Source organism: Adiantum capillus-veneris, chromosome 11 (genome assembly GCF_014529385.1).
Source record: "Adiantum capillus-veneris isolate H3 chromosome 11, ASM1452938v2, whole genome shotgun sequence".
Lineage (NCBI taxonomy): Eukaryota > Viridiplantae > Streptophyta > Polypodiopsida > Polypodiales > Pteridaceae > Adiantum > Adiantum capillus-veneris.
In genome coordinates, this window is record NC_140941.1 from 98,443,691 (window position 1) to 98,469,595 (window position 25,905).

Sequence of the window (25,905 nt, forward strand, 5' to 3'; positions counted from 1 at the left end):
TAGGGTTTTAGGCAGCAGTTAGGGTTAGGGTTTCCAGAAATTAGGGTTTCTGCAGATTAGGGTTTCTGGCAAAAATTGGGGTTTGCAGGTTTTAGGATTTCTGGCAGAAATTAGGGTTTCTGCTCTCAGTAGCCACGTCATCACTTTGTGACACTTTAGGACACAAAGGAACTTCACGAATAAGCCTGTGACTGAAATTCAACACTTCAAGACAAACCACGGCGTGGTAGCTAGAGTGCTACCAAGCAGACAGCGACACCCGGTTGGCCACAAAGACCGGCGCCCCTTTCGGTATTTCTTTATTCTTATTATACTTGAGAAAAACTTGTAAACTTCTTCAAGCTGTCCTACTTTTATTGGGCTTAAATTCCTCTACTCCAACCTGATCTCGGCAACATAACCACATTAGAAGTCTCTACGGACAAAATCCCAAGCAAGCATTGACTTTCCACGCACTCTAGAGCTCTTTGCAAAGCCTGGCGAGAAATTGCAGCTCGTTGAATTCTCTTTTTTCCGCTCCGATCCCCGTGCCGATCACTTTTCTGGGTAGCCCTCGAGCTCTCGCACCTATAGGGTCACTTGCCCCTTGAATTAGACGAGATTCCAATCTCTCTAAATTGTCCTGTACAAGCACCCAATGCTTTCCCGAGGCTCCCCTCGAAATAAATGATCCGAACGCTTCCACCTAACCCTCACCAAGCTGTCCAAACCTGTCCATGGCTGTAATTGCAGGTTTTTGACCCAACTTCGCTAGCATAACGGTGCAAATATCCCTGTAAGTCAAAAGTACACGTCAAGGACACTTTCCCTTGCGGTATGGAAGCTTTCCAGTGAGCTGCAGGTCAATTTTAGCACGTTGTAATTTTCTGTTTTGCCATTGTTAGGTGCCGACTGCCCTATACATGCATCCCAAGGCCTTTCCGAGGGTCCCCTAGCAATTGCCTGCAGTTTAGGTGCGAAACCCTAAATCTGCAGAAAAACACAACAGGCAATAATTCTCTGTTTTGGACCGTTTCGAGCGGAGCAAGCATGCCGACGCGTGTCTCAGGTGCTCCCACTGGCAATGGGACAGTTCCCTTTCAAATCGGACGAGTTTCACGCGAGAAAACTCTCCGTTTTTGCATTCCTTCGTGATGGAACTATGCGTACCTGAAGGGGATTAGTAGTTCCTCTACAGAAGGCTCTTGCCTTGGCAAATGCGCATAAACCCGGTCCCCCAGAACTGTACATGGTCATCTGAGAAGCCCAACTAGTGGGGCATTACCATATGTGCAAAGGGGGGAGAGAGATGCGCGAGAGCAAATCGCCACGCTACATAGAGCAAGGGAGAAGGCAAGCATTCCATTAAAGCTGTGATCACCTGCACCCACTACTCACACACACTGTAGCACTTAATGAACAAAATCAGCCTCCTCTCTCAATTTGGGCATCCCCTCTTCATGCAGATCTGGCAGAATGAACTGGAGCCACCGTGTGTCCTTTATGCCTCTTTCGAGTTAATTTTGTCACAAACTGTGACGTGGCTGCCCAGTGTACAGACACACCTTCCCCCTTAAAGCATGGACAGTCCCAAGGATGGACAGGCTGAATGATGACGTGGCTGCTGCGTACGGTGCTGCAGGCTGAATGATACGTGGCTGCTGCGTACAACACCCGGAAATAGCGGAGGTGGTGCTAGGTGGCAGCAGTGCGGAACCGCGTGATTTCTGGCGCAATTAGCTTTTGGCCAGCTGTTGCGTGGCTGTTTTTCCTACGCTATTGGCTTGCTTTATTTTACGCAATGAATAAGAGAGAGAGAGAGAGAGAGAGAGAGAGAGAGAGAGAGAGAGAGAGAGAGAGAGAGAGAGAGAGAGAGAGAGAGAGAGAGAGAGAGAGCTTTACTTTAAAAAAAGCTTTGCTTTATTTTGTGCCAAGTATGGCTTGAGAGAGAAAAAAAGAAAAGCTTCTGCTTTATTTTAAAAAGGGCTTTTAAGTTTACTAGCTTTTGGGGCTCTGCTTTTGGCATCCCTTGTACTCTTTAAATAAGTGGGTAGGCCACTCACAACTCAGAGCATCTGGACGTAGAGTCTGAGTGTGAGCGCCTGCCCGTACTCTTGTACTTTGAACTCAGATTAATACAAAAAGAAATACCGAAAGGGGCGCCAGTCTTTGGGGCCAATATCTCTAGGCACGGAATTCTGCCGGACTAGTGCGAATCAATTGTGAACTGTGAACTGTTTTGAAGTGGTTATTTGTGATGTCGCGGTAGATTCTCGTTTTGGAGTGTCCAAGTCTGTTACAGTGGTATCAGAGCACGACCGATTTCTCTTCTATGGGAAATCCAATCCCTAATTCTTTTTTCCCGCGGCACCTATGGCTTCAGGCAAAGATCAGTAGACTCCCTTTGCATCCGTAGATGCGGGAAGGGATCACAGCGAAGAGTCAGGCAAGAAGTATGGCCCGCCTCAGCCTACTCAGGTGGAGCGTCAAGAGATGGAACGTCGACAATTGAACGGCGATGCAACAAAGATGATGCTTAATTTTGCCAAGGACCCGAAATTGGCAAAATATATGAGCAAGACTTCGTTCGAAGAGGTGCACACGCAGTGGCAGAAAACCATAAAACCACCCCGAAAACCCACTCTCAAGAAACCTTCTACTCCCAAGACGTATAGAGAGAAAGAATTAGCAGAGGTGGTTGTTGCTCAGCTTTTTGACGCGTAGAAGAACGCTAAAAAGCACGACAAAAAGTAGAAGAAAGGCACTGACTTCCCGGGTTATTTGAGTCGACATTTGAAAAGGCAAAGAAACGAAAGAAGCGTGTTTGATTTGAACGAGTACCCAGTTTTTCTTCTTCATCTTCTTCTTCTGATAGTTCTTCTAGCTCATCTGACTCGAGCGAAGAAGGCAGAAAAGGTAAAAAGTGAAGAAAAAAGCAACGCTTCGGAAAGGGCAAGAAAAAGGCAAATAAGTCTAAATCTCGCCCCGTGAGTGACAGTTTTACTGAGGACTCGTCTACAGACAGTTCAGACTCTAATGACAGCAACTTTTATGCAAAGAAGAAGAATTTTTATAAAGCCAACCAGTATGACTTTCAGGAAGACAAAAGCAAGAAAGTCCGAGAGTTTAAGGAAGGTGGACAGTCAATTAAATTGGATACGTTTTCTGGTTATAGAGATGCTTCGAAGGCTTTGTCTTTTGTATAGCAGTTTGACATCGCTTTCGCGGGGGGGCGTTACTCAGAGCACTCTAAGATTCAAAGAGCTGCCTCTTACTTTAAGGGGAATGCTCAAACTTGGTGGTTCACGCTTCTATTAGACAAGACTGCGCCAGTTAAATGGATGAAATTCAAGAGGCTTTTTATTTCTTCTTGGCTGACTCGAGAGTATGAACGCGATATACGAACTGCTTGGAACCATCTTCGGATGACAAAGAAGGATACAATGGACGCTTATTGCGAGAGATTCTGGAGCTCTTTTCTACCCGCCTCTTCATTTAAGAAGATCTTGTTCAAGGAACAGATTGAGCGGTTTACTTTAGGTCTTCCTTCAGAGATCCGAGATCATTGTTTGGAACAAAAGTCAACTTCCATTCAGAAGTTGATGAGTCATGCGAAACGGAGTTTTGCCATTCACTCTAGCAGTTTGACCTACCCCACTGATGAGATCATGACACAAAGAGCCGAACAAACTTCGACAAATGAAAGTAGAAAGAGGAAGAGCAACCCAGAAAAGAAAGATGCACGACCCAAGCTTACTCCTCAGGAGAGAGCTCGCTTCATCAAGGAAGGGAAGTGCTTTGGATGCGGGGAAACTGGACATATCTCCGCGAAGTGCCCTAAAAAGGCACAGAAAGAACAGAACGACAAGGACGACGGAAGGCCTGAGAGTTCGAGAGCAACTGAGGAACGTGGACGAAAAGGCAAGATGAAAACAGGACTCGTTCCAGATTGCGTGGGTACTAATCCCAGCACGTCGGACGAGAGTACCTAACTTTGCTGAGCTTGGGGCAAAGTGAAAGACCAAGAAGCCGTGATCTTCTTTGATGGAGGAGCCAAGGCCAACTTCATTTCACTGGAATTGGCGGCGCGGCTCGAGATCACTCCCGATTGGATGGGACCACTTGCGGAAGCAGTTCTAGCGCACCCGGCAGGGACGTAGCCATTACACCTGTCATTGGCAAACTTTGGTTGCATTGTCACGTGTATTTGGTGCATGAGGACTTTTACATAATGCCTGTGGAAGGTTGTGATGTTCTCTTCGGAATTCCCTGGTACCACAAGAACAACGCCGTGGTCGACTATCGGGCGAGGAAAGCGACATTGACCACAGAGAAGGGCAGAACCATTGTACTTGACATTAAACTTAAGGGCGAGTGTCCCTATTGTATCGGCTTCGGCCATTTCAAAGTTAATGAAATCCAATTTGTTGGTTTACTCGATTTTTATGAAAGAGTTGAGTGATTGTAAGAGACTTGGACACTCCAAGTCAAGAATCAACCGCGACAGCACCAAATAACCACTTCAAACAATTTACAGATCACAATAGATTTGCACTGGCCCGGCGGAGTCCCGTGCCTAGAGATATTGGCCCCAAAGACTGGCGCCCCTCTCGGTATTTCTTTTTATATTAATCAGTTCAAAATACAAGGGAGTGACTCGGGGTTCACTCTCAAACTCTGCGTCCGGATGCTCTCAAAAGTGAGGCCCTCACCACTAATTTAAAGGTTACAAGGGATGCCCAAAAGCAGAGCCCCTAAAGCTTGAAAGCAAAAGCAAATTCTCTCTCTCTATCAATGAGAGTTAAAATAAAGCAATTCAACTCTTTCTCTCATCCAAAATCCTTGCGTAGCAAAAAGCTAGGATTTGCGTCGCTCATTATAATTTTTTTTAAAAAAAATCGCCTCCGCAATTTTTGGAAATTAGGGTTTTGGCAGAATTAGGGTTTGCAGGAATTTTAGGGTTTTTGGCAGAAATTAGGGTTTCTGCTGTCCGTAGCCACATCATCACTTTGTGACAGTGATGAGGATAAAACAAATGATAATGAATGCCAAGATTTTCTCCACTCTCATGCCGATTGCTTCTAAGACGGCCTGCTAGACGAGTTACCACTCGCTCGTCCTGAAGATCATACCATTGATCTGATACCTAGAAGCACACCACCGAACCGGCCACCTTACTGTGTGAGCCGAGTCCAGAACGAAGAGATTATGAACCAAGTGAAAGACCTCTTGGAAAAGGGTCTTGTCCAGCCCAGTACTTCACCGTATTGCCCTCCAGTGTTGTTGGTTTTGAAAAAAGACGGATCTTGGAGAATGTGCATCGATTATAGAGCTCTCAACAAAATCGCCATCAAGAACAGGTTTCTGATTCCTAGGATAGATGATATACTCGACAGATTACAAGAATCCTCGTGTTTTAGCAGGATTGATTTGAAGAGTGGATATCATTAGATCCGAATTGCGCCGGGAGACGTCTACAAGATAGCTTTTCGGATGACTTTTGGGTTATTTGAGTTTTTGGTGATGCCTTTTGGCTTATCCAATGCTCTTGTGACTTTTAACCAGATGATGGACAAGATTTTTCGAGAGTATATGCTATTTGTTGGCACTTTCTTTGACGATATTATTGTTTTCTCAAAGAATGAGGCAGAACATAGAGATCATCTGCTTTAGGTCTTTCAGGCATTACGCGATCACAAGTTAGTGATTAATGCGAAGAAAAGTGAATTTTTCCTACCAGAGATACACTTTTTTTGTGACACATTGTCTCAGTAGCAGGACTGCAGATGGATCCGACCAAGATAGAGACTATCCGTGATTGGCTCGATTTGAAGAATGTCTATGAAGTTAAAAGCTTCTTGGGATGCCCGTGCAAAAAATGACTTTCCTGATGCATACAAACAATTTGCAAAACCTGGCGAGAATCTGCAGCACACTGAATTCTCTGTTTTCTGCCCTGAAAATGCACCAGATCACTCGCACAACGGTCCCTTCCCGTCCCCGTACCTCTTGGGGGTATTAGGGACCATTTAGGGCCGAAACCCTAAACCTGCAAAAATACACAGCAGGCTGTATTTCCTTGTTTTGGGCTCTGTTTCGCGAGCTGGTCACTTCCGTAGCAAGCCCTCGAGCTCCCGCACCTATAGAGCTACTTGCCCTTTCAATCGGACAATATTTCTCTCGTGAAATCTCTCCGAATTCACCTGTACCTATGGGGGATTAGCAACTAGCTAATCTAGTACCTGTGCAAGAGGCTCTTGCCTCGGCAATCGCGCATGAACCCACACAAATATACATAGGTCAAATGAAGAGCCCTCTTGTGGAGCATCACATAACTGCGCGGAGGGGAAAGAGAGAGAACAGTGAATGTTGTGCATGGCTTCAGTTCTAGGATCCGATCCCTTTTTTCGCAACACATGGATTTCGGTAGTGAATTTGGTAGGGAGGAAAGGTTTATACCTACTCGCTTGAACAATTATACCTACCGGAAGCGGAGAAAGATTCGGAAGAACAAGAACAACATGGGCAAACGATCCAAGAAGAGTAGATCTTGTAATGGATCTCTGAAACATAGAATACATTTTGACAGTTCTGACGAGTCCTTGGACAGCTCTGATTCAGACGAGTCAATGTTTGGAACGAAGCATAGACGAGGTTACAGATTGAATCAGTTTGACCATCTTGAATAGAAGGGTGGGAAGACCAAGGACTTTAAAGAGGGTGGGCAAGCACTTATATTCGACACTTGTTGCTTTCATACAACAATTAGAAATTGTTCTCGGGAGGACGCTTTTTTGAACACTCTAGAGGACGACGAGCATCTTCCTATTTGAAAGGCAATGCCAGACTTGGTGGTCGACCCTACTTTTGCGAAAGGAAGCACCCACGTCATGGATAAAGCTCAAACGAGTTTTCACCTCCGCATGGCTCACCGAAGAGTATGAAGAGGATGTTATCATAGCATGAATCAGCTTCAAATCACCAAAGAAGACACCCTGGACGATTATTGCGAGTGGTTTTGGGATACTTTTCTATTAGCTTCGTCCTTCAAGAAAATTACCTTTAAGCAACAAGTTGAGCATTTTGTTGTGGTTTGCCCAAGGAGATCCCACAATACTGTTTGCAAAAGAAGGTGGATTCCATTCAACGACTTATGGGTCATGCCAAACAAGGATTTGAAATGCACGTCGGCACAGTAACGTGCCCAACGATCAAGTGAGTGTTTTCTAAATGGGGGGCCAAACCAACCCAATGGTGAAGGGGAAGCAACAAAAGAAGAAACCAACCGGCCCTAGACTATTAGCCGAGCAGTGAGCTGAATACTACAAAGAGGGCAAATAGTATGGATGTGTGGAGCAAGGGCTCGTTCGTGCCAAGTGCCCTGACAATGCATCCAATGATTAGATTGAGGACAAGCCAGAGTTTCAAAGCGGTTGAGAAGCGACCAAAGAAAGGAAAGACAAAGACAGGACTCGTTCCGTTTTTTGTGGGGACCTGCCCAGAGCAGATTGGAGAAACTATGGAGCTCTGGAGAGTGTAGGGCAAAGTACGAGATCAAGATGTCCTTATCTTCTTCGACAGAGGAGCCAAGGCCAATTTCATTTCGACTGAATTGGCGGTTTGACTTGGGATCACACCAAAGGAAATGGGACCGCAAGTGGAGGCAGCTCTAGCTGCACAAGAACGAATGTTGCCTTTATACCTATCATAGGCAAACTTCGGTTGCATTGTTTGGGGTATGTAGGACTCGAGGGCTTTTACGTCAGGTCGAAGGGTGTGATGTCCTTTGGGAAATCCCTTGGTACCACAAGAACAACGTCCTGGTCAATTACAATGCAAGAAAGGCAACGTTGACGAACGAGAATGTTAGATTTACACCACTCTGTTGCTTCACATAGGTCTAGGGCATACATGTACGGCTAGTGTGTCTGCGGACTGGCCACCCACTGTATTGTCCGGCCGCCCACTTCTGGGCCGGCTGACCACCTTGTCCGGGCGCCCTCATATTTCTTTTTCATGCTGGGTTGTGGGGGCGTTCAATGGCATTGCCCTACCTCCCCTTGGGCACCTATATATGGGGTTGGGGGGGGTACCCACATATCATCTGTACATTGCCTTTCAGTCCATAGTTAGTGGGGGGGACTGATCGCCTTCTCTTCCACACACTAGCGTTTTTGTGTCTCCTATCTCTCTCTTCCCTCTCCTCTCTCACGCTTCCACACACGCGCACTCTCACATGGTATCATAGCTCAGCTCTTCATGTTCTAGGGGCTTCACGTGCAACATGTTCTCCTCCCATGGCGATCACCCTCCATCAAGAAGAATCAGCCAGCGTTTTCTGCAAGTGCTGCGTTTTCTGCTGTCCACGATGGCGGTTATCAGATTTACAGCCGGCGCTGCCTCTACAGGCCTTTTCGTGGCGGAAAACCCCCTCCCTCCACTTGCATTTTTGCTGCCCCTAGAGTTTTTAGGGAGCTGCGTTTTCTGGACAGCAGGGCTGCGTTTTCTCAGCTTGGGGGGCAGTGCTAGCCTTGGCCCATCACGGGTCATGCCTACATTTACCCGACTTTGGCATCCGGTGCTTTGCTGGCGACAATCTTCTTGATTTCTTTCAGTTTTCAGCCAGCATCCACTGCTGTTTCCTCTGTTTTCAACCTATCAGAGGCTGTGACATTGAGTCCCCACCCTGCCCAGACCCTTTGCACCGCTTTGGACCATGCCGGGAGCGTACGAGCATGCTGAAATTCGCTGGACAGTAGCGTTTTCATCACCTCGTAGTTGCATTCTTGGGTGGACAGCAGCCACATGGCTTGCGTTTTTCACAGAGGATGAGCTTACCTCTTGCCAGGACACCATCTGGTGGTGGTCCATACGGTCTTTCAATGACTGCTGTAGTACATAGTATCTTTGACATCGGCTTGATCATCTACGGGCGTACGATCCTTGGGAGATCCATTCATTCCAGCCATCATTCGGCGGTTGTGCACCCTGGAGGTGGTGGTGACTTGTGCGTTGCTATGGACACACCTATGCACTCATGAGAGGAGTTCACATGAGATATGGCCATGCTCATGGCATATGAGATTCCAACATTCCCAGAGAAGACGCCACCATCTTGGGTGGATAGACACTTACCACTTGACCTCGACACATCTGATTACTTGCGTAAATTACACAGGAGCATCTACATGGACTTAAGGAGAGGATCTTGCATCTCTTCCTGAACAGGTTCATTGCTTGGATTTACAAACTGGAGTGGGACTTTAGTGCTTTGTACTCTCTTGGAGAGTTTACCCGCAAGATATGTGAGATCAAACATCATTCTGCGACTACATCCGGAGTCACCCGGAGCTTGGCTTGGTGAAGTTACTCTTCTACACTCTTGATCATTTGGATTGCTACTTTCAGAGTCTTACACTCACCCTCGGTAACCTTACAACAGACTTATCCCTTGACTTGGGCAGTAGGCCAGTCCGAGCTTATTCACATTGAGAGCCACACCGAGATGCGGTTTGATGGCGTTGTTGGCGTGGATTCTGTTTTGGTTGACAGCGGAGGATTGGAGGTGAGGAGATACACGCAAGACGACGCAAACAGATTGGTTTGGCCTTTCCTCTTCTCAAAGATTATTCACAACGTAGATTGTTGAGTCTGGCTTCCCTACTTCTACATGATGATTGTCAGACTTACACCACTCTGCTGCTTCACATAGGTCTAGGGCATACTTGTACGGCTAGTATGTCTCCGGGTTGACCACCCATACCTGGTCCGACCGCCTGAGTTTGGGGCCAGCCGCCCACCTTTGTCCGGGTGCCCTCATATATTTCCATATATCATTTTCTTGTCGGGTCAGGGATTTTATCTAGCATTGCACTTCTTGTCACAGAAGCAGCTTTCGGAAAAGCAGATGCAGTTGGCTAACATCTTATCACAAGTTAACTTCGAGATTGTCCTTGTTCAGGGGCATAAAAATTTAGTGGCAAATGCATTGTCTCGGAAGCCCCTCGTCTTGACTATTTCCGCGATGATCAATCCATCATATAAGATTTGAGGATATGGTTGACCAGTACGCCACAAATCCGGACTTTACTGATGTTTTTACTTGGATACAGAATGGGGAGACCGATCTAGGATATTTTATACGGTATGGCTACTTGATGAAGAAAACAATGTGTGTCACAGAGCCATTGAGGGGAAAGGTCTTGACAGAGTGCCACTGTCCACCGTTTACGGGTCACCACGGCATCGATACCACCTTGAAGGGGGTAGAGCATTATTTCTTTTGGCGGACACTCGAGAAGGATGTGGACGATTTTGTTCACAGTTGTTTATTATGCCAAAAGGTCAAGTTTGAGAGGCATAAGGCACAAGGACTACTACAGCCGTTACCCATTCCCACCCGCCTCTGGGAAAGTATTGCAATGGATTTCATCTTTGATCTCCCAAAGACACAGAGTTGGCACGATGACATTTGGACTGTTCTTGATAGATTTAGCAGGCAAGCAAGCTCACTTTATTCAAGTGAAGAAAACAATCAAACGGACCATTTAGCGAGACTGTTCATTGCACATATTTTTCGTTACATGGCATGCCTGAGACAATAGTCTCCGACAGAGATCCCCGATTTACGAGTTTGTTTTGAAGGGCTATTTGTGAAAACATTGGCACACGGTTGCAGTTCTCGTCATCTTTCCACCTGCAGACAGATGGGCAATCTGAGATTGCAAGTTTAGTTGTTTTGGATTTGTTAAAGTCTTACATCTCTGATAAGAAGACTCATTGGGGGTTTTTTTTGCCTTTGGTGGAATTTGCCTACAATAACACGGTTTACTTGTCGACGGGGAAAACGCCATTTGAAATAATTGAAGGTACTCAAAAGGTTCTTCCCTTTCTCTGCACTAAAGACAAGATTTTTGAAGCCGACCAATACATGAGGGACTTGGACACTGCTCTTGCCAAGGTCCGCGAGGCTCTAGAGAAGTCTCAAGTACGACACGATAAGGCAACAAATCGACATTGACACAACTTGAAATTAAAGGAAGACAATTGGGTGCTCTTACGTTTTGAAAAGGCACGCCTAAGAAAACGAAAGAGAAAGGAGCAACTTTTTCCAAAGCTTAGCATGAAGTATTATGGCCCTTTTCAGATTAAAGAAAAGATAAATGACGTCTCCTTTCGACTCAAGCTTCCAGAGACTTGGAAGATTCGCAATGCATATTATGTGTGTCTCTTGAAACCTTTTCAAGGTGAGGTGCCAGTTGATGGGGAGCCAGATGAGCAACCTGGAGTGGAAGAGAGCGAGGAGATACTCGTTCCTGAACAGATTTTGGCACGCAAGAAAAGAAAAGTGAAAGGTAAAGGTTAAATTCAAGAACTATCCGGCAATAGATACGAAGTGGATGGAGGAGAAGGACCTCGTAGATACTTCTTAGAATTTAGAACTTTACCTTGAAGCATTCGGTTTAGCTACGTCTACTCCGAGAGCTCCCGCAGATTAGCAAGGTTGAATCTGGTGCAGAGATATCCGGCAATAGATACGAAGTGGATGGAGGAGAAGGACCTCGTAGATACTTCTCAGAATTTGGAACTTTACCTTGAAGCATTCGGTTTAGCTACGTCTACTCCGAGAGCTCCCGCAGATTAGCAAGGTTGAATCTGGTGCAGAGGGATTGCACAAGAGGGGAGTCACTCCGCTCTTTTGTCATAGATTACCTGGATTGAATAGAGTCATTGATATCCCTTTGGACTTCCAGGATACTGCTGTGATGACAATATTCTGATGTGTGACTTTATGAACTGGAATTCTCGAAATTGAACATGAATGATTTGTACTCTCTCATTTGACTTGTTTGAGTGTAGGAACTGAAAGACAAAATAACTGCAGCATTTCGGTCTTAAAACTCTCTATAGACATGATCGCAATAAGGATTAGTTAATCCGACATCAGTGAGGTTCGGGATGGATCTAGATGCGGTTACTAAATACGTTGCTGGCGGTCATGGTCTGAGATTTGGAATGAATTTTTCTGTGATTGATTTGTCATGTGATGTCATGTGATGTTATGTGCAGTGATGTGACTGTCATCTTTGTACAAGTGCTAAATGTGTCATGTCTAGTGCGTCGGTACTTAGAGTCGGTGTCTGCTGAAATGGTTTATGGCCTTTTTCTGTTTTGCAAGCGTAATCGAGGGCGATTACAATTCTTTCAAGAAGGGGTTATGTCACAAAGTGATGATGTGGCATGACCACCAAACAGAAAGGCCTATTTTTAAAAGAAAGCTTGCAAGTTGTACCAACTTATGGTACCCTTGCCGAGGGGGCCCAAGAGGACACAGAAAATTAACGAGCTGATGACGTGGCATTGTATGAACGTCCGTGAATCGCGTTGATAGTTGTACAGACGGTCGTAAAACCCGCTGACTTGTTGACGTGGCAGTTCGTACGGATCTCCGCAATTTTCGTTGGTTGCTTTTGGCAGTTTCTAGCTCTAGCTTTTGAGAGCAGGTGCTTTTGGGGCTCTGCTATTGGCATCCCTTGTAAGTTTATAAGGAGCCCGAGGGCCTCACTTCTCAGGGCATCTGGACGCAGAGTCTGAGAGCTTACGACCTACGGGAGTTGTACTTTGCTCAAAGATTAATATAAAAAAGAAATACCGAAAGGGGCGCCAGTCTTTGGGGCCAATCTCTCTTGGTACGGAACTACGCCGGGTCGTGTCGACTTATTTATTGTGAAGTGATTTAAATGAATCTCTATTGTGTCGTGACAAAACCTAGACTTGGGGTGCCCAAGTTTGTTTGATACTCCGCTCCTTTGTCACAGGTTACCTCGATGGGAATAAAGTCTCTGATTTCTTTTGGGATTTTAGGGATATTATAGGTTGACAGTATTTGTTGAATGACTTTATATAAAGAAGTACTTTAAATGGGATGAATTTGTTACATGTGCTCTCTCACGCGTGTAATGTTTGAGTGCGCGTCGGAAAAGCAAAATGACTGTAGCATTTTGACTTGGTCACTTGAGGGGTGATGTGGATGTGATAGTAACGAGATTTAGTAGATCAAGGCATCCGCGAAAAGATCAGCACGGTCTTGATGTGATTGCTAATATAAATTACGATGATCATGATTCTCATCTAAGATGTGGACAGGGATAATGATGTGAATGTTCAGTGTCTGTCGTCTTCGTGCAAGTGTTGGATATGCGTTGGGTAGCACGTTGGTACTTAGGGTTAGTGTCTATTGAACTAGTTTTTGTTCTATGTCTATTTTGCAGGCGTAATCGAGGGTGATTACAATTCTTTGAAGAGGGGGGTATGTCGCAAAGTGATGATGTAGCATGGCCTAAAGAACAAAGCCCGGACAGAAGGGACCAAAACCCTAGTGGAAGAAGCAGAAGAAGTTTTACCAACTTGTTGATTATGGCCGAGAGGCCGAGAAAGGGTTAGGCTAAAAAACCTAACCTACCCCAACTTATGGAACCCGGCCAAGGGGGCTAAAACCTTGTAAAGTAAAGGAGGTTCCCCCCCTTCGCATAAAAAAAAGTGATGACGTGGTAAGTTGTACGGACGCTCGTGATTTGTGGCGCGATTTGCGAACATGCTTGCTGATGTGGCAGCTCGTACAAACAGTCATTGGGCGCTTGCTTTTGGAGCTTGGAGCTTTTGGGCATCAATGATTTTCATGTAATTGCTTTTGAGTTTGGCCAAGGGCCTTTATAAGTGTGCCCAGTGTCTCACTTCGCCAGATTTTCTTGGGAGCACTAAGAGAAGGAGCCTTGGACATTACACTTTGAGAAGCATAAGAATAAAGAAATACCGAGAAGGGGTGCCGGTCTTTGGGTGAGTGCGTCTGAGTGCGGAACTTTGCCGTGCTGTGTCGTCTCTCCTCTTCTCTCCCCCTCTATTTTAAGTCTTGTTCAGTTGTTTCCAATTTCTCTCACGTGTGTTTCGTAGATCTTTGGCTTGGAGTGACCAAGTCTGTTACATACATCCTCATCATCATCATTATCAACATCACATAGGAGATATCAAAACATATGGGGAGGGGTACAATCACATGAGGGCTAATGAGGTGTACAATGGAGAAAGTATACAATGGTGATCATTCCATGAACTCTCTCATGGGTCTTTGTAGTATGGCCTCGATGTCCTCCATAGTCCGCTCTATGGGGCACGTGCTCAATGTCGCTCAACGATGCTTTGTAGCCTTTGATGTAGACTTCGTCTACAATGTGAAGATCCTTGCATCCTCGGGCGTCGTGAGCACCCAAGCTGGATGAGAGAGAGAGAGAGAGAGAGAGAGAGAGAGAGAGAGAGAGAGAGAGAGAGAGAGAGAGAGAGAGAGAGATTGGATTATCGTCCACGGAGGTCAAACACAACATTACAACGATTCATTCTCAGTGTGGGCTGATACATATCAGTTAAGGGTTGAGGGTCCATCAAGAGGGTAGGGTAGGAAAAAAAGAGAAAACAAAAACGTAAGGGTTGGTTGGGGGAAGAGCTGGTTTGGGATTTCGGAATTCTTGGATGATCGCTTTGCCACCTCGGTAGACTGCCCATTTGCCTTGCTTACGCGCTTCATGCACCTTCTTAAGCTCGCTTGCTTTACTCTTGAGTTGATTCATGGTCAATTCTTCTGCAATCCAAAGCTTGGTTTCTTTGAGAAGGCGGGATTGACGTAGAAGCTTCACCCGCTCCTCTTTGTTCTTGAAAGTAAGGACTCAATGCTCGGGACGCACATGACGATGTGTATCATTGATCCAAGGGACATTCTCTGACTTGATGTTGACTGGCTCAATAATGTTGTTGAGTTTGATGATTGCCTCTTCAAGGGTGTCCTCAACAGTGCACCACTGCAAGGGGAGCGCACCGATGCATACCTTGAGGGCATTATCTTCTTCAAATTTTTGTTCGGAGATTTCCTTTGTTACATACGTCTTCACTTGGGCGATGGTTGTTGAGTGAACTTGGCTAACCTTAGCCTCAACCTCCTTTACCTTGTCGGTGGTGAGGTCCACCATAGAATTGAATTGTTCTAATTTGCGGAGGCGAGATTTGAGTTCAAAGTTCTCCTCCAACACTCGATCAAGAGTTGCTTGCAACTGCGTGATGCGATCAAGTTTGCTAGGGGCTGCGAGCACTGTTGCAAAACTCGGTCTTGTTTTGGCGGGGGTCTTTGGGGTAGTCATTCCTGTGCTTGAGGAGGTAGAAAGGAACCAACCACTGATTTGCAAATTCTAGAGGAAAAAACCTTTGAGAATGCTCAAGACTTCAACCTTTGAAAATGCTAGGGTTGAGAGAGAGAGAGAGAGAGAGAGAGAGAGAGAGAGAGAGAGAGAGAGAGAGAGAGAGAGAGATTTTGGATGAATGTGGTGCACAGATCATCATCATGGGCCCCCAAAGGTCAACTTTTGGGAAGATCCAATGAGCCCATCGAAATGGAAAGAAGAACATGTAAGGCCATTCTTCCCCACATACTTTTTCATTAGATGTTGTTAATTAATGCAGGTAGTATGTTTTGAGTGTATCTAGCTCTGTTTGATCATTTGTATTTGATGCCTTTAATCATATCACCTACAACGCAACAATGAAACAATTGCTTAAGCGACATATAGCCAAAGTCAAATTCAGGTGCCATTCCTGCAGAGTTTTAGAGCAGATGCATCTCCATTTTTTGGGGCATGTTGAATGCAAGAGGAGGGACATTAACATTGGCTTCCTTTCTCTTGAGGTGGGCAACAAGGTGAAAGTTGTGTTGTTACCCGTTGTTGACACAAGGAACATTGGCTTCCATTACGTAATGCACATGCATGCACAGTGCAGTGGTGCACACCCATGCTTGAGAATTGTTCAGAAGTACTGTATGTTAAGGAGGCTCATGGTATGCACATGTGGTGGTAGGTGCAAGGTTCTTTTGAGTTGATTGTAAATTAGGATGTCTAGCGTAGGATCCTGGCATGATCTTTAAGTAGCTGTTTCTGAAATCATGAAAAGTGTTTAGATGCGCACCAGTAATCCATGTTGTATGTTGTTGAATTATGTTAGTCTTGATTAGAACTTCTGACCTCCACTATTTATTTGTGAAACTCATGCTGATGTTTTAATCTGCAGTTTGTGCTGGTTTCTCTTGCTGGGTGGGGTCTCCTTGGTTATAGTGTATATAAAGGAATTTCCTTTTTCACAGACAAGCCTCCAGCGAAAGAGGAGGTTAGTTATAAAAGGACAATTGCAAAATGCAGCTCTTTTCAAGTTTGATGCACATTAGCAATAAACTGTGATGTGCTTGCTTCCTTCAATCTTTGATGTTAATGCCAGGTGGTGGTGCCGATGCAGGTCAAGGCTTCACATTAGGTGTCAGCTCATTGAAAATTCCTCAAAAGAGGCAGGAATAATATGGAAGATCAGTTTTGGCACAAATGCATGGAGGGTGAGGGTTGATGTTAGGGATGGAGAAAGACCAACTTACTAGTGCAAGTAAAAAACATCATTAGGTTGTTTACCAGGTTACTCATCTTCATGTAGGATGCCTTTTTTTAAAAAGGACGTTGAGGATAAGCGTATGAGAAAATGTGCTGTCTGGACGGGTCCTTTTAATCTGCGGTTCTGATATAAATTCTGACTTTGAAGCGTATGTTTAAAGCGAATTCAACCTTTTTGCTCTTTATTTCATGTACATAAGGTTTCAAATGAGCATGAGTTCATTAGTACAAACAAGTGTCAGTTTCATTCTTTGAGTCTACTAAGCAACGTAAGGAATTTCTGCATGATGGAAGACTACATGAAGATTATTATTTGTTCTGCAAATCTGAAAGTTCAGGTCCTTGGACCATTTTGAGAGGATATTGGCGAAGGAAACCTTTTCCTGCTGGGAAGTTTGTGTCTACTTGCGGGCTTTGATCCCATTTTTGCAGAATCTTGGCAAGGGGTTTTATGTGAGGATGACTAGCATTTCTAGGTGCTAAAATATTTTTACTGAAGGGTGTAGCCCAGCTTGGTTTCTCAGATATGTTTAGACTCTAGTTGGGATGTAATCTATCCAAGCGTAGGATCCAGTACTATGGCATGTAATGTTTGGCTGCCCCCAAAATACCATTAGAAGCTAGTCTCTTCAAAAGTCTACATATATTTTGCCAACGGCATGGTGTACAGGCAGTGTCCTTGAACTCCCCAAAACTCAACTTGAGTATGTCTTTTGCCATTGCCAACACTAGGAATTTGCGTTTTAGAACCTGTGTACACTTTTTCATCATTATCCAAGTGCCATAAGACAATAGATTCTTTGTAGCATCATTGTTGAACAGGTAATTTTGAGTCTTGTTTCTTCACGTACATTGAAATTGATCATTGTAGAAGATAATCAATGTTTTTCCCTTCTCTTGAACATCTTGAACATCTGATGTGGAACTTGGAAAAACTGCTTCTTCATCTACTTTCAGTTGTGTATTTTTTAGAATTGACTTCTTTGAAACAACTATTGTTCATTCTTTAGGTATGTCAATGATGACATTTTGTGGTTACGTGTCTTCTTTCGTTTGTGCTTTTGCATCATGATTCACGACAGTTGTTTGTCCCACCTTTTCTACTATCATACTCACAATTTTTATTAGCTTTCTTCATCACCTTTATCATAAAACAGGGAGCTATGTCATAGCCTTGCTCATCACAAAACTTTATAGGCGTTATTTTATTTATGTATACATGTAGAGAAGCCAAGATTTGTTTCCATCCAAATGACTCAAATATATCCTCAAGAAATGGTTCCTCCTCTAGGATACAGTCCTCTTTGGTTAAACTTCCACATTTTGAAGCTCACACATCCGAAGATGTGCTTTAGTTTGCAGTCGTTGCTAAGTCAAATTCCTCTACAGGAGTTTGATTGACATCTTGGTAGCTTTGGTTTTTCATGTTAATCCACGTGATAATCTCCTTGTGCCTTAAGTAGATGTGGTCATAGTCTCAATTTTGAACCATTTTAAGTTGTCTCATGAATGGATGTTACAAAATGACATCAAAGTTGTTGCTCTTGTCAAAATCTACTATTGCAATGTATGTTCGTATTCTATCTCACAAGATGCTACAACTATTTATTCTAGCATACCCATAGGTCTCTCTACATAACCATTTGCCAGTTGTAGCTTCATTCTGTTTTTTCTAAGAGTCGATTTTTTTCATTTTTCCAATATTTCTTTAGTGACAATGGCCACTCCAACCCCACTATCAAGTGTGACCATTGTTTTGACTCCTTTGTGCTCCAATGGTAAGGTAGTCATTTGTTTTGCATTAAGTTTCTCTTGTGTCATTTTATCCATTTGATCATCTAAGGGAATATCTTGAGGAGGAATTTTCAATCTCATCTTGGTTAGATTTTTGCCCACTTTCTTTCCATGGATGGTTTGATTTTCAACAACTTTGCGAGAGTAATTGTGCATTATAGGAGTTGACATTAGTTTGTGTAAACTTTTTGTATCCATCATTTTTGGTGTGGCTTTTCATTAAGATGATACCACTCTAACTTCCAAGTTTGTTTCGTGTTCTCCTAGGTATGATGGTAGAGTCTGTAGAGAGTGTGGTCTGCTCTCTTCAAATGCTATAAACCGAGCATCACCATATAGAGATTGTATTTCTCTTGGGTAAAACTCATGATCCATGTTGATCGTGATGCTTGTGCAGACTCAAAAGTTGCACTTCCATGCTTCTCATTCCTTATTGTTTCTCATAAGGCTTGTAGCCATGGCTCTTCCACTTCAAGAATTGGTATCATCACTTATGACTTTGAGTCATCCGTAGTATTCACCAGTACCCTTGTGTCTAATGGTGTTTCTATCTCTGGTTTCATGTGGTCATTTGTTTCAGTCTGCTTGTGCTTAATTTTTTTGTCCTTTTCGGGGATTATAAATTCATGTTTAGGGATGTATAGTTTTTCTGGCTCCATTAGAGCTTGAGTTGTATCTATGAGCATTTTGCACATTTCTAGTCTCTATTTTTTGACCTCAGGATGTGGATAGGTCAACTTTCTGTATTCTAAAGTCGATTGGTTTTTAATCTAGCTTCAAATGCCTTCAACATAGAGTCTAATAGCTCCAGGATTTTGTCTATCCACACTGATTCTCCTGATGATATCTTATACGATTTTTCTTTCTTTGTTTGTTCCTTGTTTTCCTTTTCTTGGTTTTGTTGCTCTTTGGTTTATTGTAGCTCGGTTTCTAAGGCTGTTTTCTCTTTTAACCTTTTTGCTTTCATTTGTCTTGTTTAGTCTTCTAAGGTTTTCTTTGAGTCCTCACTGATAAGCTCTCAATTTTTGTTTGAACATGTAGTTGTGTTCGTCCTTGATAGGTTTGTCTTTGGTAGCTTCTTGAGCTTGAGCTCTTGTCACTACATTTATAGGAGCCATAGGTTTTTTCTCAGATCAGCTTGAAGAGGGTATTACTCCTACAACACTCATTGCTACTTTCCCCTTGTTAGCAAGATTTTTGGGAGAGTCTTGAAGAACATGAGTGATTCCACATTCATCATAGAATCCAAAAATCTCTTTACGTTCACCCTTGTGTGGACAACTGCTTGTCCAATGATCATCTCCACACTCGTAGCATGGTCCTACTTATTGCATAGTTGGTGGTACATTTGATGATTTTTCTTGCGTGGTAAGAATAGTTTTCGATCCATACTCTTGATTGTCCTTGAACATTAATGTGTTCTCGTTCATAGAATAATGATTTCTCACGGATTGTGGCACATACGATGGTTGTGTAATCAATTGTAAACTCTATCCTAAAGGTTGTCTATGAACATTAATGTGTTCTCGTTCATAGAATAATGATTTCTCAGGGATTGTGGCACATACGATGGTTGTGTAATCAATTCTAAACTTTGTCCTAAAGGATAGCGTTATGTAGAATAAGAGATACTCTCTGGCATCATTTTGTACGTAACTCTAGGCTTGTTGTAATACAAAGAAGTCATTACCAATGCTTGGCTCTCATGTGGTTCAAATCGTTGAGTGTACTTGACTACTACTCTACTATTTTTCAAAAGAGGTGGCTGTTGTCCAAGCATGCGTTGCAGTCTCAGCTGAGCCTTACACCATGGACTGAGATGTTTCCCTCCACAAGTATCACCTTCTCATTTTTTATTGTCGTACATTTGGGTTCTATCTGTAGCTGTGGTTCATTCTCCTTACCACTTCTTCAGCCAAACGATCAATGTTTGGCATGGTTGTAGTTTGGACGTTCCGCTTCAATGTGGATTTACTTGTTGTAGAAGAGACACTACTAGTCACATTTTTAAACATATTTTGTTATCTCTCTGTATGCCTTACAATTGTCAACTAGATATAAAGCTTCTTTAGTGACTTGGTCAAACGTTGTGTATGCTTTCAAATGCAGGTCCTTGTTGAGAGTCTCATTCCTCAAGCCCTCTATAAAGAGAACTCATAGTCTCTCATCTTGTGCCGACTCTCTCATATGACCTCTCTCTATGTACTCTTTGAAGCAAAGCAAAGCTTTCTTCACTTTATCATTCTCTCTTTGTTTAAAAGCATAGATCTCTGACATCATGTTGTGCTTGATCTCCCTTTTTGAGAACTCCTTTGAAAGTTCTTGCAAGAGTTGTTCATTGTTTGAAAAAGACTTTAGGTTCCGTGGTTGGAATCAAGTCAATGCTATCTCTTCCAAGGTTAAACCGAATCCCTCATATTATGCATGAAAATTGAATACTTGTTCAACCCTTAACACTTGTTTAAATAGTGACACGTGTGTACGAATCCCCCGACCCATTGTGAAGGAGCACGAGCAAAAGTGCGACGCGAGAGAGAGTGCGAGAAGAAGAGCACGACGATATGGTGAACTCGCTCTACTGTAATGTGTAGAGCATAGTGAGTTCTTATTAGGTTTTTACAAAAGAATATGTGTACATACCTGGCGGCCCGCCCACTTACCTGGACGACCACATTGGGCTTTATACCCCAACAACCTCCCACTTAAAGTCCAATGTGGTACTTTAAGTGTGAGAGAAGCTACTATACAAGCTAATATACAAGAGATGTAGAGAAGTGATGTACTACCCTACACCTAACTGCTTGCGAAAATGCGCAAAGCTCTCTGAGGGAAGTCCTTTTGTAAGTAGATCAGCAGGATTTTCTATGGTGTGAACTTTGACAAGCTGAAGTTGCTTATCCTCGAGCATTTACCTGATGAAATGATACTTCACATCCACATGCTTTGTCTTTGAGTGATAAACTGGATTGCGAGCCAATTGTATAGCACTTTGACTATCACAATATAACACATGCATCTCTTCTTTGATTCCCAAATCTGTTACTAGTCGATTAAGCCAAATTGATTCTTTGCATGCCTCTGATGCTGCAACATATTCAGCCTCTGTAGTAGACTGAGTAACACAATCTTGTAATCTAGAACGCCATGATACTGCTCCACCAGCCAATGTAAAGACATACCCTGACGTAGACCTTCGATTGTCTAAGTCACCTGCATAATCTGAGTCTGTAAAACCCTTTACACTTAGCTCCGGACTCCCATAGCATATACGCATACTCTTTGTAGCTTTCAGGTATCTCAATATTCCTTTGACTGCCTCCCAATGTTTCTTGCCTGGGTTTGACACGTATCGACTTACTACTCCCACTGCAAATGCAATGTATGGGTGAGTAGCAATCATTGCATACATCAAACTACCCACTGCAAACGCATATGGAATCTTATCCATTTCAGCCCGTTCTTCCTCAGACACAGGACAATCTTGCTTGCTAAGTTTCACATATGGTGGCAATGGAACACTCAGTGCCTTTCCCTTCTCCATGTTGAAACGTTGCAAAACCTTGTCAATATACTCTGTTTGAGATAACCAAATCAACTTCTTTGATCTGTCTCTCTCAATGCGCATACCAAGTATATGACTTGCCTTACCCATGTCTTTCATGTCAAACGATTTTGCCATCTTTGAATTCAAAGCTGAAATTTCTTCCAAGTGCTTGCCAACAATCAACATGTCATCCACATACAAAATAAGGATCAGCCAACTACCATCCTTAGCCTTCTTTGTATATAGACAGTGATCGAACTCACTACGTTTGTAGCATTGAGAAAGCATAAACTTGTGGAATTTATGGTACCATGCCCTCGGTGATTGTTTTAAGCCATAAAGACTCTTTAACAACTGGCATACCCAATCTTCCTTGCCTTTCTCAACAAACCCTTCTGGCTGCTGCATGTAAATTTCCACATCTAAATCACCATGCAAGAACGCTGTCTTGACATCCATTTGGTGCAACACCAAATCTAATATGGCAACCAATGCAAGAAAGCATCTCAATGTAGTCATCTTGACCACGGGAGAGAAGACTTCATCAAAGTCAATGCCTTGTTCTTGCTTAAAGCCCTTGGCAACAAGCCTTGCTTTGTACTTTGGCTGACTATCATGAGCGGTGATCTTATACCTGTAAACCCATTTACAAGGTAGAGCCTTTTTGCCCTGTGGTAATTTAACTAGCTTCCATGTCTTGTTTTTATGCAGAGCTGTCACCTCTGACTGCATGGCCAATTGCCAATTCCCGGAGTCCTTCATTTGCATTGCTTCCTTGTATCATGAAGGCTCATTGCAATCAGTCAACATGACATAGTTCATAGATGGAACAAACCTATCAAGAGGTCGCGTGACACGTCTAGATCTACGCACAATAGGTGGCTCAGTCTCAGCCACAACCTGTGGTTCCACTCTATCCTATCCTTGCTCCTCTTGAGCCCTGACATTTTGTCTTGCACGTGTAGGTCCATCTTCTTGGAAGACAACTCTTCTAATCTCCTCAACCCTCTCTGGTTTAGAATAATATTTGGATTCATTAAAGTGAACATCATTGCTACGGACAACCTTTCTGGATTCGGGATCCCAAAGTCTGTACCCCATCTCACCAGAATTACCATAGCTTAGAAAGATGCACTTTCTACTTTTTGGCTCAAGTTTGTTCCTAAATTCCTTTGGAACGTGAGTATATGCCTCACAGCCAAAGACTCTGAGATGCTTGTATGAGGGAATTTTGCCTGACCATACCATCTCTGGCACTGAATCCTTCTGCAAAACCTTGCTAGGAGATCTATTTACAAGATGAACAGCTGTTGATACAGCTTCAGCCCAAAACCCATTTGGCAGCTGTGCATTAGACAACATACTTCTGACCTTCTCTTGTATGGTCCTATTCATCCTCTCAGCAACACCATTTTGAGGAGGATTGTAAGGAGCAGTAAGTTCACGTTTTATACCTTTTGACTCACAAAAGTCCTGAAAGGCCTTTGAAACATACTCTCCACCATTTTCATTGCGTAAGCATTTAGGCTTCTTGCCACTCTGATTCTCCACAAGTGTCACAAACGTTTTGAAAACACTAAACGCTTCATCCTTGTGCTTGAGAAAGTAAACCCATACTTTCCTCGAGTAATCATCTATAAATGTCATAAAGTAAGAAGCTCCCCCTAGAGATAGGTTAGGCATAGGTCCACACAAATCACTATGAACAAGTGCCAACTGTGTATCTCTTCTACTGCTTCTATGCTTATGTGGCTGCTATGTTTGCTTACCATACAGACAATGTTCACAGAATTCAAAATCATTAAATGAAAATCCAGGCAAATAACAGAACGAGACAAGATTTCCATTCCCTTCTTGGACATATGTCCTAACCGGCTATGCCACAAAGAAACGTTCGGCTGCTCCGTTACATTGATTACATTTTAAGAGACATTTGATACATAAATCATGTAAAGTCCTCCAGACTTTACTCCATGTGCTACTGTCATAGAAACCTTGGATATCTTCCACATGTTCTATCCAAAAGTGGTGACGTAGCCAACATCATCAAGTAAACCTCTGCTGATCAAGCTCTTTGTAATTGCGAGAACATGTCTCACATTCTTCAGCGTGAAAGAAGAGCCATTCTGAAACTTCAATTGAACATCTCGATTGGACATAGGTGTCCCTTCTTTCATCTTCAAATCAACAAGCTTCTTAAGCCAGTATACCTGTGAAGCTGCACTCTGCTTCTCATAAAGATCACTCAGCTTTAACCATGCTTGATAAGCCGACATCTCGTCTGCTACATTGAAGTAAACACTTTCTGGCAAAGTCAGCATAATGGTAGAAAGTGCCAATTCATCCATTTCGCTCCATTCATCTTCGTCCATATCTTCTGGTTTTATCCCCTTGAGCTTTATAGGTTTTATCTGCTTCTTTTGTACCAACACGTGCCAAATCTGCTTCTTCCACAATGGGAAATTGGTTCCATCCAGCTTCTTGATATTGTAAAGAGCAGTGTCCTGTGATCTAGCCATAGCTACGCTTCACAGTAGTTTACTTTCCTGGGAAAAATTCGGCAGAGTTTCCCCTGTAAACTGACCTCTGAACCAATATCAACCTGTCAAATGAACCAAGAAAGCTTCAGATTCTGCAGAAATTTTGGCAGAGTCTCCTTTGTAAAATGGCTCTGGTGTACTAAAAACAGACCAAAAAACAGCTCAAAAAACCACTGTCTCTCTAACACTGTAAGCTGTGGGTAAACCTGTCCTGCACCTATACTGTCTCTGACTGTCTTGTCACTGTCTTGTAAGCATAGACTGCGACAATGCCTCAACGGCAGTAAAGCAAAGATGCAATCCTAACTGTCTAACTCACAGTCAATACATCCTAGCTGCCTATCTAAGGGTGCTCGAGGGATCGCTCCAAGACCTGTATCACCGAAAGGATCTCAACATTCGAGAATCCCCCAGCTCAATAAAACCTCACTCGACCCTCAACAAAGGCTGCAGTAAATCTGACAATACATAGACTTCCCACAAAGTCATACATCCACAAATTTCCCACTGTATGTTGTAACCGCTGCGGCGGTTGTTTGCTGCGTGACTCACAGCCAGCAAACCCTCAACAGACATACATCATCTCTGACAATACATCCCATGTGGAAGTACCTGCAATGTCAGGATGAAATCTGGAATATCAAGCAGCAAACACAAGCTACCTGATGAACTAGTGGATGTCGCCTACAGTCTGTGTGTAGATGCGTCCGTGTCGTATGTGACACGCCTCCAAGAACTGTGAGCCGTCCTTCAATGTGTAGACAACCACAAATCAGCACTCTGGGAGTGTCGATATTCTCAACACCTGCAGTCGTAGGCCGAAAACCCCAAATTTGCAGAGTCGGATCTGCACCCGTCGAGACCACGTAGTCGAAAATGGCCTGCGCAGACCTTTGTCGAAGCCGAAAGGTGGCCAAGATGACCTCAGAATGAAATTCTAACAACACCGATCCCTAAGGCTTGCCCACGAGATTTGGGGCCGTGTCTTCGCCTGTCGAATTTCACTCCAATCTGAGCTGGTGACTCTAGCCTCCTGCAGTGCTGCCCCGAGCCTTGATCTGAGCTCTGATACCAGTTGAAGGAGTACGAGCGGAAGTGCGACGCGAGAGAGAGTGCGAGAAGAAGAGCACGACGATATGGTGAACTTGCTCTACTGTAATGTGTAGAGCATAGTGAGTTCTTATTAGGTTTTTACAAAAGAATATGTGTACATACCTGGCGGCCCGCCCACTTACCTGGGCGACCACATTGGGCTTTATACCCCAACACATTGTACTTTGTCTTGACACATTTGGCCACTTGACATGTTCTCATTTGTCATGGTTCAATTACCAATGTAACCAATTCGGGGTCTCTTACTAAGACGTCTCTCAGTCTCTCTTCTCATCTTGGAGAAAATCCTGGTGGTATCCTCTTTGATATATGCTCTGACATTGTTTTTATAAATCTATTGCCAAATTGTGGTCCTATTGACCCCATAGCTTTAGTCTCTAGAACATGTGTATATTCAGTTGACTCATGAAATCCTTTTCTTTCTATAGATTGAGTCTCAACTCCTTGTGTCTTGGTCTCA

At 43.6% G+C, this 25,905-nt stretch overlaps 1 protein-coding gene across 2 annotated transcripts in view; it reads left to right on the forward strand.

Annotated features, from left to right (window-relative positions):
• Positions 1-16,637, forward strand: part of LOC147447714 (uncharacterized) — a 43,610-nt gene extending 26,973 nt beyond the window's left edge. The window contains exons 2-4 of one of the 2 annotated variants that reach the window (XM_086523426.1): positions 15,356-15,429; positions 16,087-16,182; positions 16,291-16,637. In XM_086523426.1, the coding sequence (XP_086379552.1) occupies positions 15,356-15,429; positions 16,087-16,182; positions 16,291-16,326 (206 nt within the window). In that variant the 3' untranslated portion in view covers positions 16,327-16,637. The remainder of the gene's footprint in view (positions 1-15,355; positions 15,430-16,086; positions 16,183-16,290) is intronic. The other variant, XM_086523427.1, reaches the window with a different exon arrangement.
• Positions 16,638-25,905: the final 9,268 nt, after the last annotated feature.